The sequence below is a fragment of the Ochotona princeps genome, chromosome 4, assembly GCF_030435755.1.
Source record: "Ochotona princeps isolate mOchPri1 chromosome 4, mOchPri1.hap1, whole genome shotgun sequence".
NCBI lineage: Eukaryota > Metazoa > Chordata > Mammalia > Lagomorpha > Ochotonidae > Ochotona > Ochotona princeps.
This window is the reverse complement of record NC_080835.1, coordinates 77,338,375-77,356,397: the sequence shown is the minus strand read 5'-3', so window position 1 is coordinate 77,356,397 and position 18,023 is coordinate 77,338,375. Positions and strand designations below refer to the sequence as shown.

The window sequence follows — 18,023 nt, the reverse complement described above, 5'->3', positions numbered from 1 at the left end:
GTTTTTAACATACTGGTTACTCAATACTATAACTATTAGTTACACAACGAAGTTAATTGTTGCTGAGGGTATGTTGGAGCCTTTAATTGATCGGGTTGATAATCTAATGGTTCTGCCCTTGGACCGGACAGGGTCTCCCCAGGAAGCTGAGGAACTAGATTGGACTATAAGATGTTGGACTCTATGTTTAGTTTAGGCTTGCAAAGAGGGACTCTCAACTGTACTTGATCAGTGGATATGCAACAAGGTGGAACATTCCACATGGGGGGAGGGCGGGGGGGGGGGAGGGGTGGGGTGATTCCCAGTTCCAAGGAAACTGTATCACATAATACAATGTAATCAATGAATAATAAAAAAAAAAAATCTGAGGCCTCTGTCGCTCAGAGGGTAGAGAACAATTACACTGACAACAAGGGGTTCTCAGAGTTCTGCTAGGGTGAATCCCCAAGGACTCTGCAGAACATCAGTTTTAATATATTCAATGAGGGAAATGTAAATATATCATTTGTGCTGCATATTATTTTTCATGTATATTTAGCAAGCATATTAGATTCTGGTACACACAAATAGAAACTAAAAATGAAGTAATTATATCTAGTAATTTAATTTTTCTGGAGAGCAGGGAACAGACTATATTTTGGCAGCAGATCAGCTTGGTTTAGCTCATAAAACACAAATGTTCAATGGGGGCACAGCTTGAAAGCCATTACTCTAGGGCAAGTGTCTTACGCTAAAATTTCTAGAACCTTTCCTTAAAAAACATCTCTATAGGGCCCGGCATAGTGGCGCAGTGGTTGAGGTCCTTGCGTGCCCCGGGGTCCCATATGGTCGCTGGTTCTAATCCCGGCGGCCCTGCTTCTCATCCAGCTCCCTGCTTTTGGCCTGGGAATGCAGTTGAGGATGGCCCAAAGCTTTGGACCCTGCACCCGTGTGGGAGACCCGGAAGAGCTCCTGGCTCCTGGCTTCAGACTGGCTCAGCTCCAGCCGTTGCTGCCACTTGGGGAGTGAACCATCGGAAGGAAGATCTTCCTCTCTGTTTCTCCTCCTCTATGTATATCCGCCTTTCCAATAAAAATAAATAAATTAAAAAATAATAATAAAATAAAAAAAATAAAAACACCTCTATAAAAAAATACCAAATTATGGGCAAAAAATACAATAATCAAGAATTGGATGTATCACACAAAGAGTCGTCTTAAAATACAATTACTTTTTCCCCCTAATAGGAAAAAAGAAAAAAAGCAGATGGTTGATATGAAAAGCGCCCTAGAGGGGCAATCAGCTCTACCAATTGAGAATTTTCAATTTCAGTAAGGCACTTCACCTAAGTTTCAGTTCTTTCACCTATAAAACTGATACAGATTTTTATCTTACACCATAATGATCATCATGAAAATGTTGAGAGGGACTGGTACATCAGCACATTGGGTTAAGCTGCTGCCTGCCATGCTGGCATCCCATATGAGTGTTGGTTGTAGTACTAGGTGCTCCTTTTCCAAACCAGTTCCCTGTTAATGTGCCTGGGAAGGCAGCAGAGATGGCCCAAGTGCTTGGGCCCCTGCTACCCACAATACAGGCATGGATGGAGTTCCAGGCCTGCACTAGCCTGGACCTTTATAGCCATTTGAGAATGAGTCAGTGGAAGAACCCTAACTCTTTCAAATAAAATAGTTTTAAATAAAACAAAAGAAATGTATATAATAGCACACTGCAAAATCATGACATTACGCAAACATAACCTACAAATGAACAAGTGTTTCCTCTCAGTGCCATTGTGAGCTATCAATGAACCTGACAGCCCCTCACCCGCCCTTTTAGTTACCTGATGATGAACAGAACATGCCAGTGCTGAGAACCAGGAAGGCAAGCATCACCCGGCTCACATGCAGCCCAAATTTCTTGCATACAGCCCTAGGAGAAAGGCAAAGATGACTAGCACAGCAAATAGGAAGAGCAGACATGTTATATCAGGGGAGAAAAACAGGCAGCCCTGTATCACAGTGAACACTGAAGTCAGACACAAAGCTGTCCCAACAGGCTAGCAACTGTTTGTACCTAAGACTCCCAGGCCCAAACCCTTCTTCCCGACATGGGGAAGCAGCTCTACCAGAAAGGAAGTGTGTACACATCAACATGATGTCTACCATCGACAAGAAAACAGCATGATACAGTGAAAAACAGCAGGCCTTCAACAGGCACAGTTCCAATGCTGGCTCTGCCATTTGTTGGCAGTGGAAACCCTGAGTCACACCATCACTCTCTGCCAAACACCTCAGCTGAAACGAAGATAAGAAATGTAAATTCCTATTATGTATGGTATCAATAAGGACAATACACAGAAAACAGAAAAGTACTCGCGGGAGCAGTACATAGTTGTTTAATAAACGGTAGTTGGAAAAAAAAAACAGACTAAGACACACAGAAGTGTTAACAGGAAATTATTTCAAGCAGTTTCTCAAACCAGCAATTATACACCTGCTTCTACTTCTTATAGGTTCTTAAAAATCCATAAACTAAAGATTTTTAGGCACTTTTATGCTTTATTAAGTCAATATCTGGCTACATATCTTTATGTGTTAACCATTTCCTTGCCCACAGTCATTATTCATCTCAGAATACGTCTGAAATAATGTTGCTTCTTCCTAAGCAGAGCTTTTAGAAGTTCCTTCAATGAATATCTGTTCTTGGTAAATTTCTGTTTTCTTCATTGGTTAGCTTTTTTTTTCTAAAAAGTATTTAGTGCTTGGTCTTAAAAGATGGCTTAACAGAATATACAATGGGGATGACAGACACCTTTTCTTATCACTTTGAAGACTTTTTTTTTCCTCTGGCTCTTAAAAAGTGTTCTGTCAATCTAGTCCCTAACATGCCTTGGTAAGTATTTTAAGAATTAAGTTCCAACAGAAAGAGAAATAATTAAATCTTAGGATCAAAAATAAGGTTCTATTAATGTCTACAGAAATAATTAAATCTTAGGATCAAAAATAAGGTTCTACTAACGTCTATATAAATATCAGTTACATATGAATCAGCAAACATAAAATAACATGAAGAGGGCCCGGCGCAATAGCGTAGTGGTTAAAGTTCTCGCCTTGCATGTCCCGAGATCCCATATGAGCACCGGTTCTAATCCCGGAGGACCTGCTTCCCATCCCACTCCCTGCTTGTGGCCTGGGAAAGCAGACAAGGACGGCCCAAAGTCTTGGGACCCGGCACCCAGAAGAGCTCCTGGCTTCGGATTGGCTCAGCTCCAGCCGTTGTAGTCACTTGGGGAGTGACCCATCAGACTGAAGATCTTGCTCTCTGTCTCTCTTCCTCTCTGTACATCCGCCTTTCCAATAAAAATCAATCTTTAAAAAAAATAACATGAAAATATATTTATGAAGCTCATGAAAAATATTCTTCAACTGTTTACTTCAAACAAAGTTATAGTCAGATAAAATACTGGAAGCTAGAATCAAATTATTTTCTACTGCTCATCACAGCCTGGACTACCAGGCAGATGTTCACGCTATCCTGGGCTTCCCATAGCTCTTACAGAAGCAAAACGGTTATACTCACTTGTAAAAGTAAAGCTCACAAACACAGCTCACAAAAGCCAGCAGGCATCGCAAAAAATAAAAGACCAGAATCTGAAAGAAACCAGGACAAGAAAATAGAAGTCAGAGATAAGTTGGAAATGACTAAAAATGAAACCACCTCCATTTCCATATCAATAACAGTATATACTGGTATAACTCTTAATGTGTATCAACAATCTATATTTTTCATATTTCTAGATGCAGTGCACCTATATGAATCACTCCAGGAGGCATGGTGGAGGGAGGAGTAGCTCAATTCATGACAACATTAATTGCAGCACTATTAATTTAGTAACAACCATTTTAAATACTACAAAATGTAATTATGTGGAAATAGTTAAATGCATTTATGCATTCTGCTTCATAATTAAACTCTATTTCACGTGTGCTGCCTTGGAGACCTTCCTGTGGAAGGCACTAATTTACATGAGGAAGCCCAATAAAAGCAGTAGGACATTCAGGAACAAGCTGACCAATGACAAAGAATAAAAACAGTCAAAGTACACCCACATGTACAGGAATGAGGTACAAGATAGGGGAAGTGCAAATAAGAAACAGGATGGCCCATGTAGCAAATGCTGCTAGAAAATGCCATTCATCACACAGCAAAAACTAATTTTCCTACAATTTATAGAAATTAACTTCAAATATTTAAAGCTTTGTATATAAGAAGGTGAAATTCCAAAGCTTGTGAGGGAGAAAGATGCACAAAAATTGACTGGTATCAAATCAAAGATTTCTAAGCATCAAAATGTAAGCATGACTTTGGAAGTATCAAAAATCAAAGATTTCTGTTCAACAAAGGACCACAAAGTTAACAGAGAGGTGGCCAGTTACAAGAAAGGACTTGTAATCTTAAAAAACTGAGAAGGGATCACTAGAGAGAACTTCTACAAATCTGCAGAAAACCTACACACAAGGAACCCAACAGGGCACAAACAGGTGAGTCACAGAAAAGAGAAACAGGGATGCCAAATATATAAAGGAATGTACCACCCTACTAGTAGCCAGCAATCTAATTAAAATGAGAAGCAGCTCACACAGGAGAAAGTCAAAGTACCCAGCATTCAGGAGGTGTCAGAAAGGTAGCAGGAGCACAAGTTTGGACAGCCACCTGGAAAGCCAGCTAGTAGGACTGAGAGACTCAGGAAGCCTCTCGAGCTGCACGTGGGGTCCCGCTACAGTGGGCAAACCCACATACAGAGCTGTAAGCAGATTATGATGCAAAGGCGCTTCTCATTTACTGTAGCAGTAAGCTGGAAAGGCAGTCACCCCTGCAAGTGCGGACACCATCTCTGAACCACGGCTTCCCCTTCCCTACTCAGCATCATGGTGCTGGGATGCTACAAGCTGCCATTCCCCTTGGCCAGGAAGCTCCCTGTCGGCACCCACTTACAGAACTGACGCTGGAAGGAAAAACAAGGAGGAAAACCTTCCTTCCTATTTTGCTTACTGTGAGCATCAGTGATGTAAGAGGAAGAATTCACGTGAACTGAGGGGGAGTATCCAAATGGAAGTGAAAACCCTAGGCACTTAGTACTGTTGCTCGGTTCTTTGGAGTCCTCCACCTTGTATTAACTCGCCTTTTACAAGCTCAAAACACCTGAGGTGAGATCCCAGGCAGGGGAGGGAAGGACAGTGAGCCACAGGTGCTTTCTCCCTGCTTATTCTGGGCCACAGATGCAGTCACAGCTCTCCTGTCTAAGCCATTTAATTGCTTCCTACCACACTTGGAGGATAAAAGCAAAACTAGTCTAATTCCATAACAGATTTGACAAGGCCCTGTAAAACTATGGCCGCCAAGTCTCAATCCAGTCCACTGCTTCTGCTCTCTTTCGAAAGCCATGCTGGCCACCTTCCCAGCCTCAGGGCCTTGGGTCTGCATCGTGTTTCTAAACAAGTCTGAGCAGACCCTGAAAGGTGTAGAACAGACTAGCTTCACACTTCACACCACAATGGTAAAAATCCCAGAGATTTTCTTTTTGCCTCACATAATCCAGACAAGAAGCTAGCCCTGAAACAGACAAAAACACCCCAAATTCTCTCTAGCCTAAGGCCCAGAAAACTTTTAGACAACAACTAGGCTACTCTAGCCAGGTAACCTAAGGGGGGAAGACAGTCCCCATCACACATCAAGCAAGAAGCAAGAGTTTCACCCCTGCTGGTAGCCATGAGCCCTTGCCTTCAACAGAGTAACCCCTTAGGGAATCCAGACCTGCACTCCTCACTCAGTCTCCCAGTACCCAGGGGCCCCTAATCTGCCTAATGGCATATCAACAGAGGCCTAGCAAGGAGCGAGAACTTCTTTCCTCAGCCAACAACAAAAAACACAGTCCTTTCCTTAAGTGTCCACGGAGGCCTAGATGGGACTGGGACTTCAGCCTTCTACTTAAATTAGACCCACTGCATAGGCTTTCCTTACCAAACAGGATACATGAAGGCAGGGAGTTGGCTAGGTTATTTATTTTTTTGTTTTGGCTTTGGCTTTTTACAGCCATATCATTTAACATTCCTATATAAAACCTGCCTCAGGTCCCGTGCGATAGCCTAGTGGCTAAAGTCCTCACCTTGAACACGCCAGGATCCCATATGGGCACTGGTTCTAATTCTGGTGGCCCCACTTTCCATTCAGCTCCCTGCTTGTGGCCTGGGAAAGCAGCCAAGGATAGCCCAAAGCCTAGGGACTCTGCACCCTCATGGGAGACCCGGAAGAGGCTCCTGGCTTCGGATTGACACATGCCCAGCCATTGCTGCCACTTGGGGAGTGAACCATCAGACGGAAGATCTTCCTCTGTCTCTCCTCCTCTCTGCAAATCTGCCTTTCCAATAAAAATGAATAAAATCTTTTAAAAATTTACTTAAAAAATAAAAACCTGCCTCACTGATATTTATTGATTTATGAATGACTACAACTGACACTTCTTCCAAAAAAAAAGTCCCCTCTCCACCACTAATTTAATTTGTTCTTTTCTCAAAACTTACACACTCACCCCTTGACCATCTGTGACAGCTTTCTGAGTGACCAGCCCTTACCTTATTAGTCTGTAGAATTCTTGCATGAAATGCAGCTGGCCAGGCATGAAGCAACAAATAAGCATAGGAGCGAATGGCATACACCGGGGAATACTCCCAAGTCTGAAATCCCTTCCCATAGATGAGGTAGTGTGTCTGCAAATTCAAAACACATGGATTCAGGGTTATACCACTCAAAAGCGCCCATTGAGAAGACACAGGTGAAGTTTCTGAGACAAAATATTCAAAGAGAAATGTATGTAAAACTGCTGAAATTAGTAAGAGCTGCAGCTATCAGAGAAGAATCCAAACGACACAATATTTTAAAACACCAAGGCAGATTCTACAAGGTTCTACATACTTGCTGTTTGGTCAACATCAAAAGCTTAACTTTTACCCTCTGTTTATTATTGTTTAAAGTATTCTTAAGCCAAAACATTGCTTAAAGCTTCTACTTACACCAAGCATTCTTTCTTCATTTTTAACATAAAGTATCAGAAAATGTTAACTATAAATTATTCCCATTAGAGGAAGTCATCAGATATTTAATGAATAAGTGAATTCAACAACAAACTGTAATGAAAATGTACTACTTAGGAACAATTTGTTTTGTAAACCTCAGAAGAAATCACCGAAAAGATGGGGGGAAATAGTTGCCTCGAGGGAGTAGGATTTGCACAGAAGTGGAAAGGACAGCTACTGTCTTTAAGTTTTGTTGTAGATGCTGACTGCAAAAATTCTCTCCAGGTATAACTTTGATGAAAAGCAGTCATTTTAATAAATCAAACCTTAAAGCAAACCCAGTATATTCTCCTACATCCTTAGACAGTGGGTGAACTAGCTAAGAATACAAAATTGAAAGCAGTCACTTTACCAGCAGTCATACTGATTTATTGTGAATTTTGATTGGTACTAAGTCCCTAGCAGGAAAACCAAGAAAACTAAAGAAATCACCTACGGGTTCCCAGTAGTTGAAGGTTTCATCGCAGTCAGAAATGTTGCTCAACAGAGCAGCGCACAGCCGGGCAGACAGCAGACACTTGAAAGCCGTAGATCCCTCGGGGGCCCAGACTTGGCCTGCCTTGCTTCCAGATGACCTGCTCAGAAGCAAAGATACAAGTCAGGAAGAACCTGCTAGCCTCAACGACTGACCCCGGACACTGAGCATCCTGCTTCTCGGGTGCCTTAGCTCACACGTCCCATCGCCACAGCTGACCCGGCTTCTCCCCAGCCAGCCACTCGCTCATGTGAAGGCCATAAAGCTCGCGTTCTCCTTTTCTTTAACAAGGCCAGTACTTCCCCCTGGCTTTATTCAAACTTGCCTCCATATGTTCCAATGAACATTGGCCCAATACGTCCAAGGTTCCTAACTGTCCTTCGAGTCCTATGTGGACACCTAGGTGTTGTGGGCTTGGGGAGAGGAGGCTGCAGCTGCTTGTACACCTGGAGGAGTCCAGGGTCAGACTTCTGAGGGAATCAAAAGCTTGAGAAAACAGCCTCGAAAGGTACGCCCTGCTCCTCGCCAACCCCAACACCAAGCCAGCCCACGCGCACGGACCGCAGCCCGAGTCTTCCTCGCGCGCGAGAAGGGACGGACGGGGGGAGGTGGGAAGGGCCCTAAGGCGGGGCGAAGGTCGAACGCTCCGCACCAGGCCCGCGCCCCCGGAGGGGCAGGAAGGGCGGGCGGGGGCAGCGCCCCCGGGAGGGGCAGGAAGGATAGGCCGGGGCAGCGCCCCCCGGGAGGGGCAGGAAGGCCGGGCCGGGCCGAGCGCCCCCGAAGGCGCCGCGCCGCCCCCCGCCGCCCGGACACGCCCCCGCCGCACCAGTGCCCGTCCACGTACTCGCTCCGGGGCTCCGCGCTGCCGGCCTCTCGGGTGCACCGCGGGTTTCGCAGCTTCTCCGCCGTCGCCGGGGCCGGGATCCCGCCGCCGCCGCCACCGCCACCGCCCTTCAAGCGCTGCCGAACCCCTCGGCTCGCCATGGCAGGCGTAGAAAGGAGGGTACAACCCGGCACCCTACGTAGTCGGCGAGCGTGGAGATACGGCTTTGGCTGGCAAACGGCGTCCGCCGAGGGACAAAAGACCTTGACATGCGCAGAAAAGTCAAAACTCAGGAGTAATGGGGCCAATTAGGGCAAGTCCCCTAACCTGAAACTTTATTTTCCCCCACTATCGTAGCCATCTCTTCCACCCATGTTCAATCCCCGGCATTCTTCTCTCCCTCACTCTTTGGCAGCCTCCAAACTACCCTTTAGCTCCCCCTTTAAGTGAAAGCGCAAATTCAAAGTGCATTTATGTGTGTTTATATATACTTGTATATACAAAGGAAAATGTTTCAAAGGATATACTTTAACTTGTTCACAGTGATAACCTCTGGGGAATGGGATTAGAGGGAAGGGGATTTATGTGGCTGTCTGTATACTGGGTGGGATATTGTGCTTTTATTTCTGTATTTGAATTTTTAATAAATATGTATTATTTATAATTTAAAAAAAGTGGTTAACTCTGCAAAGTAAGATGGGAAGATACTCCTCTCTCTGCCTAAAGGTGAGTTCCGAGAAAGTGTTCATTTACCTCCTTATCCTTTCTGTGGTTTGAGGAGTGAAAGGGAGAACCTACTTCAGAGAGGCAAGTGGATGATAGCACACTAACGAAATCTGAAATCTGAAAACTCAGACATCAGCCACTGCCCCTGCTGAGGCAGCACTGTCGTAGACACTGTATATATTCTATGTACAATGTCCTCGAAGCTGAGGCATGGGGTGGCAACTAATAAAGGGTGGAGCCATATTCCAAACCAGGACTGTACTACAATGGTCGGGGGTCTGTCGGCTTTGAGCAGATCAGGAGAAACTTCTGATTTCATCCTGGCGTTCTTTTCACCCGCACCTGGATGCTGCCGCACCTGGAACTCTCAGGGGTCCCCCAGGGAATTCTGACTCTTGCACTCACCACAGAGTCCCATCCCATTCTGTAGCAGTAATGGAAACCAGTCTAGAGGGGTTGTACAGAACTTGACAGGATCCCCAAAGGTTATGATTTCATACTACAAATCTTCAATCACTGGAAATGGGAACTGATCACACTGCTCAATTTTCACACACAGGCCTGGTTACCAAGTCCAAACATTCAGTTTAACTGGGTCTTGCTTCTATTATCTTTTTTAGAAGACTAAGGAAAAAGAAAGTAACAAAGTGGCAGAAAGAACTGGAGTTTAAAACAGACCTAAATGTTAACTCTGACTCTTACACTTACTAGTTGCATGACTTTAATAATATTCAACCACAGAATTAAAATGATGCAATAACAACATCTACAATAATTATGGTATATTCTCCAGCTCTGTGCTAATAAGTGATGGTCTATCTGACTCGAAAACCATCATCACATGTTGACTTAGTAGGATGATTCACTGAGTTAAGGGAAGAGGAACCGACAGCATGAAAAACATTTATCAATTTTTTGATGAGATATTCAATTCCATCGCCTCTTCAACAGAGCATCTCATGTATAAAATGCTGTTTTGTTATCTTAGTCATTACTCAGGACAAATATATACTGCATGACTCTGAAAATCAAAAAATGCATTGCAGTTGGTAAGTTTAAGCGACAGGCACAGGTATCATTAGTCAACAGTTGTTATAATCACTGATTCAAAGAGCTCACAAAGACACAGTCCAGAAAGGACGACCAGTTGCACGCTGGTCTTCTGCATCCATGTCCACTCTCATGAAGGACCATGCTGTCGAAAGAACTACCGAGGTTGAACGTGTAGCTGGCGTTGAATCTCCTTCCTAAATCGCAACTGCATTGCTGCTGCCTGCTTCTGGGTGAGGGCCTTATCACAGGCTTGGTAGGTCAGTCTGTAGCAGAGACTGACCTGTTCAGTCTTTGGATGCTGAAAACGATTAAGGAACTCTATAGATATGACAGTGTCCTGGGACACTGCTCGGGCCACAGTGTGAAACTCCAGCTCATCAAATCCTTTCTCCTCATCCAACCAAAAACTAATATCATGCACATAGCATGGAGGATACAGAGAATAATTTTTAAAGGATTCTATTTTCCCGGGTACAAAATTGTTCAGGAAACGGTCATCAAAGGTCCACAGCATCCTCCAATCAGAGATACCCCACACAAGCATGGCTAATAAATCCAGGTTGATAGACACAAACACAAAACACTGGTCTTTAGGTAGAATGCTTGTTATAGCAGATGTGGTGACAGCCCCAATAGTCAGATCCTTGGCACAATATGAGCCAAAACTGTGAGACTTCACACAAATCCTATAATCTGTCCCATTTGGCTGGAGGACAAACTCCACTGAATGGCTCAGCTCAGAACCCTCCAGCCATGCCCGTGCCAGAAGGCTATCTACAGTGTCCTTCAGGAGATCCAGTAGTGACTGAAGACAGCCATCCTTTGCATTTGGATTAATCCCATATATAAATAAGGCCTCATGAAATGCTGGCATTGTGAAAGGCAAAATGCGACATTTCCGAAAGACAGGTCCGCTGAGGGTATACAGAAAACCTGGGGTGAAGTCTGGTGCTTGGATGGCAGCCTGAGCGTGAACTAGAAGAGAAGGTCTAAGGCAGAACTTGGCCTGACCACAGATTGCTTCAGGAACTTCTTTCTTACCATCTCTTTCAGGACTCTTGGGAAACCTTAGTTCTGAAAATGACATGACAAAGTCCTCCATATCTTGGGCTGTCCCACCATTCTGGGATTGAGCAGATGAGTGCTCTTCATGGAGACAGATCCCAAAGGCAGCTGATGCATCATCCCAGTTCCAGGAAGAGAGAACACTCAGATGGTCCTGTGTCAGCAGCGGGGAGGAACACTTGAGTCTTTTTAGAGGGAAAGCTTTGCCCAATGCAGCAAGGAAGATCTCATTTACAGTTCTGACAGGATGACTGGAAGGTGCTTCCAGGAAATTCCTGTTTAAACACATAGAAAAATAACTTGACAAACTTAAAATTATAATTACAGTGCAGATAGAACTAAACATGCAAATAAATATCTAGAACACAAGTATCCTAACTTCACTCTGAAGATCTACCAAGAACTGTCTGTTTTTCAGTACTTGATACTGTATCTCTACTATACAGAAGAAAATACAACAATGTTTTATTTTAAAAATGCCAGATGAAGAATATTCACACAGAAATGACACTAACAATCTAGCTACAATCCATTCAATATACATGTCTTGTCTTAATAAGAAAATCATTTCCCAAAAATAAGTAAATAAATAACCGGTTACCTGCTCAACTTTCCAACAAGTGCTTCTGGTTCTAGAAAGGAAAACCACTGGTCACCCAATTTGATCCTAAAAACTCTGGATTGAGAGCTTTCAAATGGTAAGCTCCAGGTGAAGACATGGCTCAAAGCACCTTCCACATGAAAGGGCTTATCTTGACTCCTGGCAAAACAGTAAACAATGTGAAGTCTATAGTTATTGAAGAAAGCAAGTATTTCTAGTAATTGAATCAGAAAAATGGCAAGGGGAAAGTCCACTTATGAGGGTTTTTTGCTTTTTTTTTTTTAAGTCTCTTGTGAAAGGGATGATAAATATGGCTGCTATCTCTTGTATTACTTACCTATAGCCAGTGCACCTGTATCCTGGCACAGCCTCACAGCTAAAGGGATGCACATCACTTAAAATGAAGCCCCCCAGAGCTGCCATGGCAACCACCTGCCAACTGTTGTGCCACTCTCTCTGGGGCTTATCAGCAGGAGTTCCACCTTGTCCTCTACACAGTGCCACATGGACTTCTCCTTCCTCTGCAAGGACATCTGCACAGCTAATAAGGAAGAAAACACCAGCTGTTCATCAAGAACAACTTAATCACAGGAGGTAGCAACGCACACAAGGCTTAGCTTAGGAAATAATTCAAATTCAATTTGCACCCGTTTTCAAAGGTCTGCTAGACCTCAAACATGTAGTTAAAAGTAAGTAATGTAAACTAAATATTCAACCAAGGGTCAGCTTCTGTCTCGCTCATCACAGAAAGGCCAGTAACTGTCAAGTTCCTTTACAGTCTTTTACTTCTTGAGCTGTTTCTCTGCTTTTAACAAGTTCTTTTCACTGTCCTCCTGGCAATTACAGATCTATATTTTAAGGAAGTGTTTGGCCTAGCAGACCACCCACTCTGCCTACAGGAGCGCCCAGACTCAAGTCCTGGCTCTCCTCTTGATTCCAGCCTCCTGCTAGGGAGCAGCAGGTGACAGCTGAAGTGGTTGGGTCCCTGTCACCACAGAGAAGATGGGACTGACTTCCCACCCAGGCCCAGCTGCTGTGGGCACTCAGCACATAAATCAGCTAATGGGAGAAACAGCTCTGTATCATTCTGCCTTTCAAGTAAAATTTTAAAAATAAACCAATACTTCAAACACTAGTTTAAAACACCACTTCTGTGAAATGTTTAGCAATTTTGACCCATGAGGCATCTCCAATAGTATCATGTATTTTAGTACAGTAGCATGAAGCATTGTTCTAAGTCATAATTCCATGAAGCAGTTACTATTTTAACAGCCTCAATTTATAGATGAGAAAATAGAAGCAGATAAGGATTAGGTAAGTGCTGCACCAGGATTTGAATCCAGGAAGTCTGGCTCCAAAGTTCATGCCCTTAGCCAACTATACCGGCTTTGAGTATATTGCACTATTAAAAAATAGAAGATCCTTCCTTTGCAGACCCAAGAGCACATTATTTGTGCTTTTACTTAAATTTAGGATCATGCCTTTCCCACTAGACCGAGGGTTCCTCTACGGCTGTCATCCCAGGTGTAGCACAATAGCTCACACGTCTACCTTATCTTTCTAATAGGTTGGACTGTAGCACCTGTGTTAGGGACAGCTTAAACATTTTATTTGTGAGGTTTTCCATTCCTCACCTCTGGAAAAACTTGGCCAGCAGTTGCCTGTTCTTAGCTACTCCAGCTTTGCGTCCACAGTGAGGAAAGTTAAAAAATATTCGGTCAAACCCCCTATGGTGCGGTTCAAACGCATCTGCCAGCTGGGTGCAGTCCACACCGAAACGTATCTCAGCACCTGGCGAAGATAGTCGGGGGTGGGTACAAAATACAGACAGCAGTACGTGAGACGTGGAGGTGCAGACACACCTCGGGAGCTGCAGACACACAGCCGACCTGTTCCGAGCATCCCTAGGACGACCCAGACAATCCCGGCAGAGACACATTCCCACGCCCCCACCCATTCCAAGGTGGGAGGCGCCGGCGGCTGGGCGGGGCTTCGCGTTAGAGGCTGAACCCACTAACCTCGCCGGCGCAGGCGCTGCAGATTCTCCTGGGCCACCGGGTCCTGGGACAGGTCGGCCAGGCGCTGGAGGCAGGTGGCCGTTAGACAAGAGTTCGAATCCAGAGCTTCGCTCAGAGCCGCGGCGAAAGAGAAATTCCCTTCCCCAACCAACAGGAGGCGCCGAGGCGCCATAGCCTGCACTCGCTCGTGCTGTGCACTCGTTTTTTGCGTCACTTCCTTCGGGGAGGTCTCTGTCAGCCCTGTTTCCCGTCACTGTTGGGTGACGCATGCGTATTCCCTGGTTGTCTTGACGAACTAGTGAGCGACTCCCTACAACTGTAAACCATGAGTGGAAAAGCGAAAGACCAGCCTGCGGGTTTCCTCACTCTCACACCTCCGCGAGAAAAGATGCCCTATATCCCAAATCCCTGAGCAACTTCGTCACACGTGCATGAGGTCACAAGCACTCCCTAGCGTACAGCGGTGAGGCGAGTTCTGTGTTAAAGAGCCAGACGGGCCGCTAAGTTGGGCTGGATCCCGCGTGTTCCTGACGCAGGAATCGCCTTCGTGTTTAACGAAATGGCCGCCTCCCACTGCCTCTTCTGCTCCCAGTGTCTCCAGGTGCTTTTATCTCCTACCTTCTGTTCATTCGAGAAACGTTGAGTGCTATACCACCCGTGATCGTGGGTAGATACATGAAATGAAGACGGTGTGGCCTACAGAATGGTGGAGAATACACCAAGCCAAAAGAGGAGCTTCTGTGGAAGTAGGGTGCTTGCTTGCGGGGCACGTAGAAGGGGAACCTGACTGAGGTGGGAAGAGTCCCCGAATGCAGTGAATCCTGAGTTGAAAGCCAAGGAGAGGCAAGTACACCCACCTGGGTCAAGAGGAGCAAAAGAACAATACATGTAAAGGCATGATGGGAAAATCAGCATGGGGTCTGGCTGGAATATAGTTGGAGGGAGTGTGAATACCAATAGCAGGGGCCGAATCCCAGGGACAGCTAAGGGGGTGGGGGGGAGGACAATGCCCCCTGGGTCTTCAGTCTTCTGAGTTTCAGGCATGTTGAACTTTGTGAGACCAGCTACACCCAGTCATCATCCTGTTTGGTGACATCAGCGCACAGAGATGTTAACAAAGGCAGGTGGTGTGAGGCAGTTAGCTGAGACGGCATCCTTTACAGCTACATTATTGGCTATAACTCTGTGGGAAGGAGAGCATTTTGTAATTCCCCAGTCATGGCCATCTGGCCCTGGTGATATGAGTAATCTGGAGTCTTTCTTTGCTCAGAGGACTGGGAAGGTCAGATTGGGTGACATCTTTAAACAACATGGAACAGCCTAGAAGGGATTTGTGTCGCTCTCCTAGGATAGCCTCAAACAAGTCAACCTACTCAGGATCAAGTTACTGTCCTTCAGGGAAGGTATTGCCTTGCTTTGAAGCCAATAGACCAGGCTTAACTTTTGGGTGTGTGTGTGTGTGTGTGTGTGTGTGTGTGTGTGTGTGTGTGTTTAAGGGGGAGGGTAGCTTTTGATTAGTTAGTCAAAAAAAGAAACTTGTGTATTGATTATCTGGTGTAGGAAAAGCCGTATTGACTGAGAGGGCAGGCAGAGGAGAGGGACAGAGTTCAATAATTAATAAATCAGATCCTGCCCTGAAGAGGCATCCGGTTCTTAAGAGAAAATACAGTGTGTATTTCAAGAACTCTAACAGTAATCAAGAGTTACAAATACCATGAAAGATTGAAAACAAGGTTCTGCATTAGATAAAGGCGAGAGAATTTAAGTTTAAGGAAGGCATTATTTGAGTTGGGACTTAGAAAGAAGGAAATTATTTATTGACCATTTCTTGTAGTATATAACTAGTTATTCAACTCTCATTTTTTCATGTTTCAGTATAGCAATACCTTGAGTTCCTGAACTCATACATGTCAAAGTTAACTAAACACTTAGCTGATTCTGTATGTAGTATGATAAATATTCAAAGTTTTCCTGTCTTTTGGAGGGGATAGGTAAGAATTTCATCTGTATAATGATTCATTCCTTCTGATTAAAAGGATAGGTGAGTGGGTTCATAGGCTAGAAGCATGTAAACAGACCACAACAAGTAGATTGAAAATGCTGATTTACACCTGGTTGTGTAAAGCAAAGAGTAGGAAGGTATGCCTTTTGTTTTGGTTCCCTGATTTGTACAATAAGCTTTTTCTATTCTTGGTATTTCCTAGAGACAGACCCTTGCCTATTTTCTTGCAAATCCACATTATGGCAGCATCATTTATGCAGACGGCCACGGTGAAGTGTGGACAGATTGGAACAACATGTCCAAGTTTTTCCAGTATGGTTGGAGATGCACCACTAATGAGAATTCCTATTCAAATCGTACTCTGATGGGCAACTGGAACCAGGAAAGATACGATCTGAAGAATATTGTGCAACCCAAACCCTTGCCTTCCCAGGTGGTTTTATTTTCATTCTGTTCTCTTCTGCCATCATATGAGATGCCTGTAATCACTTGAGAGGCAGGAATCTACTAATTTCCAGGGTTGAGACTTCTTAGTCTGCTATTCAGGGATCAATCCTCACCTGGACTGCCTATCTCATTTAATATCAAGTTGGATGGGATTAGATTATCTGAAAGATACCAAAATATTCCTTTTATCTTGCTTCTGTTTGGATGTTCTCTATTAATCTACAGAAATATGTAATGTATTCTGACTCAAGCTAGCCTCTTTTCTGGCATATTAGATTGGTTTTTTTTATCTGAATTGTTCTCACAAATTTCCCCTGATCAAAGATTGTGAGAGTAGGATTTAGACTAATGACATGTTGAGATCTAGTCCATCTAAAATCTATCCCATTAAGAATTCATTTCATATTGTCCTTATTTCCTAATGTTAACTGGATATTTTTAGACTCTAAATCTATTAATTTTTCTTTTTCAGTTTGGACACTATTTTGAAACAACATATGATGCAAGCTACAATAACCATATGCCACTTTCAACTCACAGTAAGTGAACCATTTTTTTTTAATTTATTTGTTTTTATTGAAAGACAGGTTTACAGAGAGAAGGAAAGTCAGAGAGAGAGATCTTCCATCCATTGGCCAGAACTAAACAAATCTAAAACTGGAAACCAGGGCCCCCTCCTGGTCTTGACACATGGGTACACAGTCCTAAGGCTTTGGACTGTCTTCCACTGCTTTCCCAGGCCTCAGCAGGGAGCTGGATGGGAAGTGGAGCAGCCAGGCCATTGAACCAGCACCCTTATGGCATACAGCACTTGCAGGCAGATGATTACTCTGTTGAACCATCATGCTGGCCCTTGAATTATTCTTAACTTTCACATTCTCAAAACCTCATTTGGTACCTGATGCAAGAACCAAAAGTAAACCCGGCCAGTTAATGAATGAACCATTTCTCCATTTTCTCAATTTTGTATTTTTTTAAAAATAAGATCTATTTACTTATTTGAAAGAGGTACAGAGAGAGAGTGAGAGTGATTCTACCCATTGGTTCACTTCCTAGATGAATGGATGGGGATGGGCAAGGCTAAAACCAGGTGCCAAGAGCTTCTTCCAGGTTTGCCATACAGGTACCAGGGGCCTCTATACTTGAACCATTTTCCTCTACTTTCCCAGCCTGATACAATAGGAGGGAGCTGGATCAGAAGCACAGTAGCCAGTACTTGATGCTGGTGTTCTGTAAGTGGTGCCTTAAACTGGTACATCGTTTTGCCGCCTCTCCCTGCCCCCGCTTTTTTTCAATGTTGAGAGGACTCACTGTCTCTTATTACCCTCAGAAATAAAAAGGAATTCATAATTAAAACTTGTGTTTTTTTGGCTTCTCATTTTTTTCCTCTCAGGATTTAAGCGAGAACCCCATTGGTTCCCAGGACATCAGCCTGAGCTGGATCCTCCTCAAAACAAATGCACAGAAAAATCAACTTATATGAGAAGCTATTCAAAACCTCAAGCTGAGTATCGCTCTGGGTGCAGGGGGGATCCTAACCTTCACCAGTTTCAAGCTCCAGGATTCTAGGAAAGAAGCAACAACTTCATTTTTACACCATTGAATGGAGGAGGGAGCACATGTTAAGCACAACTAAACATTTAGCTCACTTCTACACAATGTCACTCTAAATAAGTAAATCTCAAGACCTTAAAAATA

At 44.0% G+C, this 18,023-nt stretch overlaps 3 protein-coding genes across 8 annotated transcripts in view; 1 reads left to right on the top strand and 2 right to left on the bottom strand.

The window, feature by feature from the left end:
* Positions 1 to 8,728, bottom strand: part of ALG9 (ALG9 alpha-1,2-mannosyltransferase) — a 106,817-nt gene extending 98,089 nt beyond the window's left edge. The window contains exons 1-5 of one of the 4 annotated variants that reach the window (XM_058663921.1): positions 8,435 to 8,728; positions 7,552 to 7,690; positions 6,615 to 6,749; positions 3,562 to 3,632; positions 1,823 to 1,911 (exon numbers count right to left, since the gene is read on the bottom strand). In XM_058663921.1, coding sequence (XP_058519904.1) covers positions 1,823 to 1,911; positions 3,562 to 3,632; positions 6,615 to 6,749; positions 7,552 to 7,690; positions 8,435 to 8,574 — 574 coding nt within the window. In that variant the 5' untranslated portion in view covers positions 8,575 to 8,728. Of the gene's footprint in view, positions 1 to 1,822; positions 1,912 to 3,561; positions 3,633 to 6,614; positions 6,750 to 7,547; positions 7,691 to 8,434 lie in introns of those variants that run through there. The other 3 variants (XM_058663922.1, XM_058663923.1, XM_058663924.1) reach the window with 3 other exon arrangements.
* A 1,313-nt stretch (positions 8,729 to 10,041) lies between these two features.
* FDXACB1 (ferredoxin-fold anticodon binding domain containing 1) lies at positions 10,042 to 14,244 on the bottom strand. 2 transcript variants are annotated; one of them, XM_004585052.3, is made up of 5 exons: positions 13,877 to 14,243; positions 13,493 to 13,649; positions 12,196 to 12,399; positions 11,859 to 12,017; positions 10,042 to 11,532 (listed from the first exon to the last, which is right to left on the bottom strand). In XM_004585052.3, the coding sequence occupies exons 1-5, from the start codon at positions 14,046 to 14,048 to the stop codon at positions 10,347 to 10,349; spliced, it is 1,878 nt and encodes a 625-aa protein (XP_004585109.2). In that variant the 5' UTR covers positions 14,049 to 14,243; the 3' UTR covers positions 10,042 to 10,346. The 2 variants fall into 2 exon arrangements, with proteins under 2 accessions (XP_004585109.2, XP_058519901.1); XM_058663918.1 differs by lacking the exon at positions 12,196 to 12,399 and having other exon boundaries at positions 13,877 to 14,244.
* Positions 14,245 to 14,338: 94 nt separating this feature from the next.
* CFAP68 (cilia and flagella associated protein 68) lies at positions 14,339 to 18,023 on the top strand. Of its 2 annotated transcripts, none has more exons than XM_004585220.4 (4): positions 14,339 to 14,477; positions 16,081 to 16,311; positions 16,798 to 16,864; positions 17,719 to 18,023. In XM_004585220.4, exons 1-4 carry the CDS (start codon positions 14,436 to 14,438, stop codon positions 17,892 to 17,894), a joined length of 516 nt encoding a protein of 171 aa, XP_004585277.1. In that variant the 5' UTR covers positions 14,339 to 14,435; the 3' UTR covers positions 17,895 to 18,023. The 2 variants fall into 2 exon arrangements, with proteins under 2 accessions (XP_004585277.1, XP_012782446.2); XM_012926992.3 differs by lacking the exon at positions 14,339 to 14,477 and adding an exon at positions 14,980 to 15,279.

What these genes read in the sequence shown, in the direction of transcription:
- FDXACB1 (XM_004585052.3), bottom strand. Translation starts at nt 14,048, where the DNA reads ATGGCGCCTCGGCGCCTCCTGTTGGTTGGGGAAGGGAATTTCTCTTTC. An exon ending in CTGGCCAAGTTTTTCCAGAG is followed by an intron (nt 12,400 to 13,492) that starts GTGAGGAATGGA and finishes CTTCCTTATTAG; the next exon opens with CTGTGCAGATGTCCTTGCAG. An exon ending in CTTGTTGGAAAGTTGAGCAG is followed by an intron (nt 11,533 to 11,858) that starts GTAACCGGTTAT and finishes GTGTTTAAACAG; the next exon opens with GAATTTCCTGGAAGCACCTT.
- CFAP68 (XM_012926992.3), top strand. Translation starts at nt 15,187, where the DNA reads ATGGAACAGCCTAGAAGGGATTTGTGTCGCTCTCCTAGGATAGCCTCA. An exon ending in GTTACTGTCCTTCAGGGAAG is followed by an intron (nt 15,280 to 16,080) that starts GTATTGCCTTGC and finishes GGTATTTCCTAG; the next exon opens with AGACAGACCCTTGCCTATTT. An exon ending in TATGCCACTTTCAACTCACA is followed by an intron (nt 16,865 to 17,718) that starts GTAAGTGAACCA and finishes TTTTCCTCTCAG; the next exon opens with GATTTAAGCGAGAACCCCAT.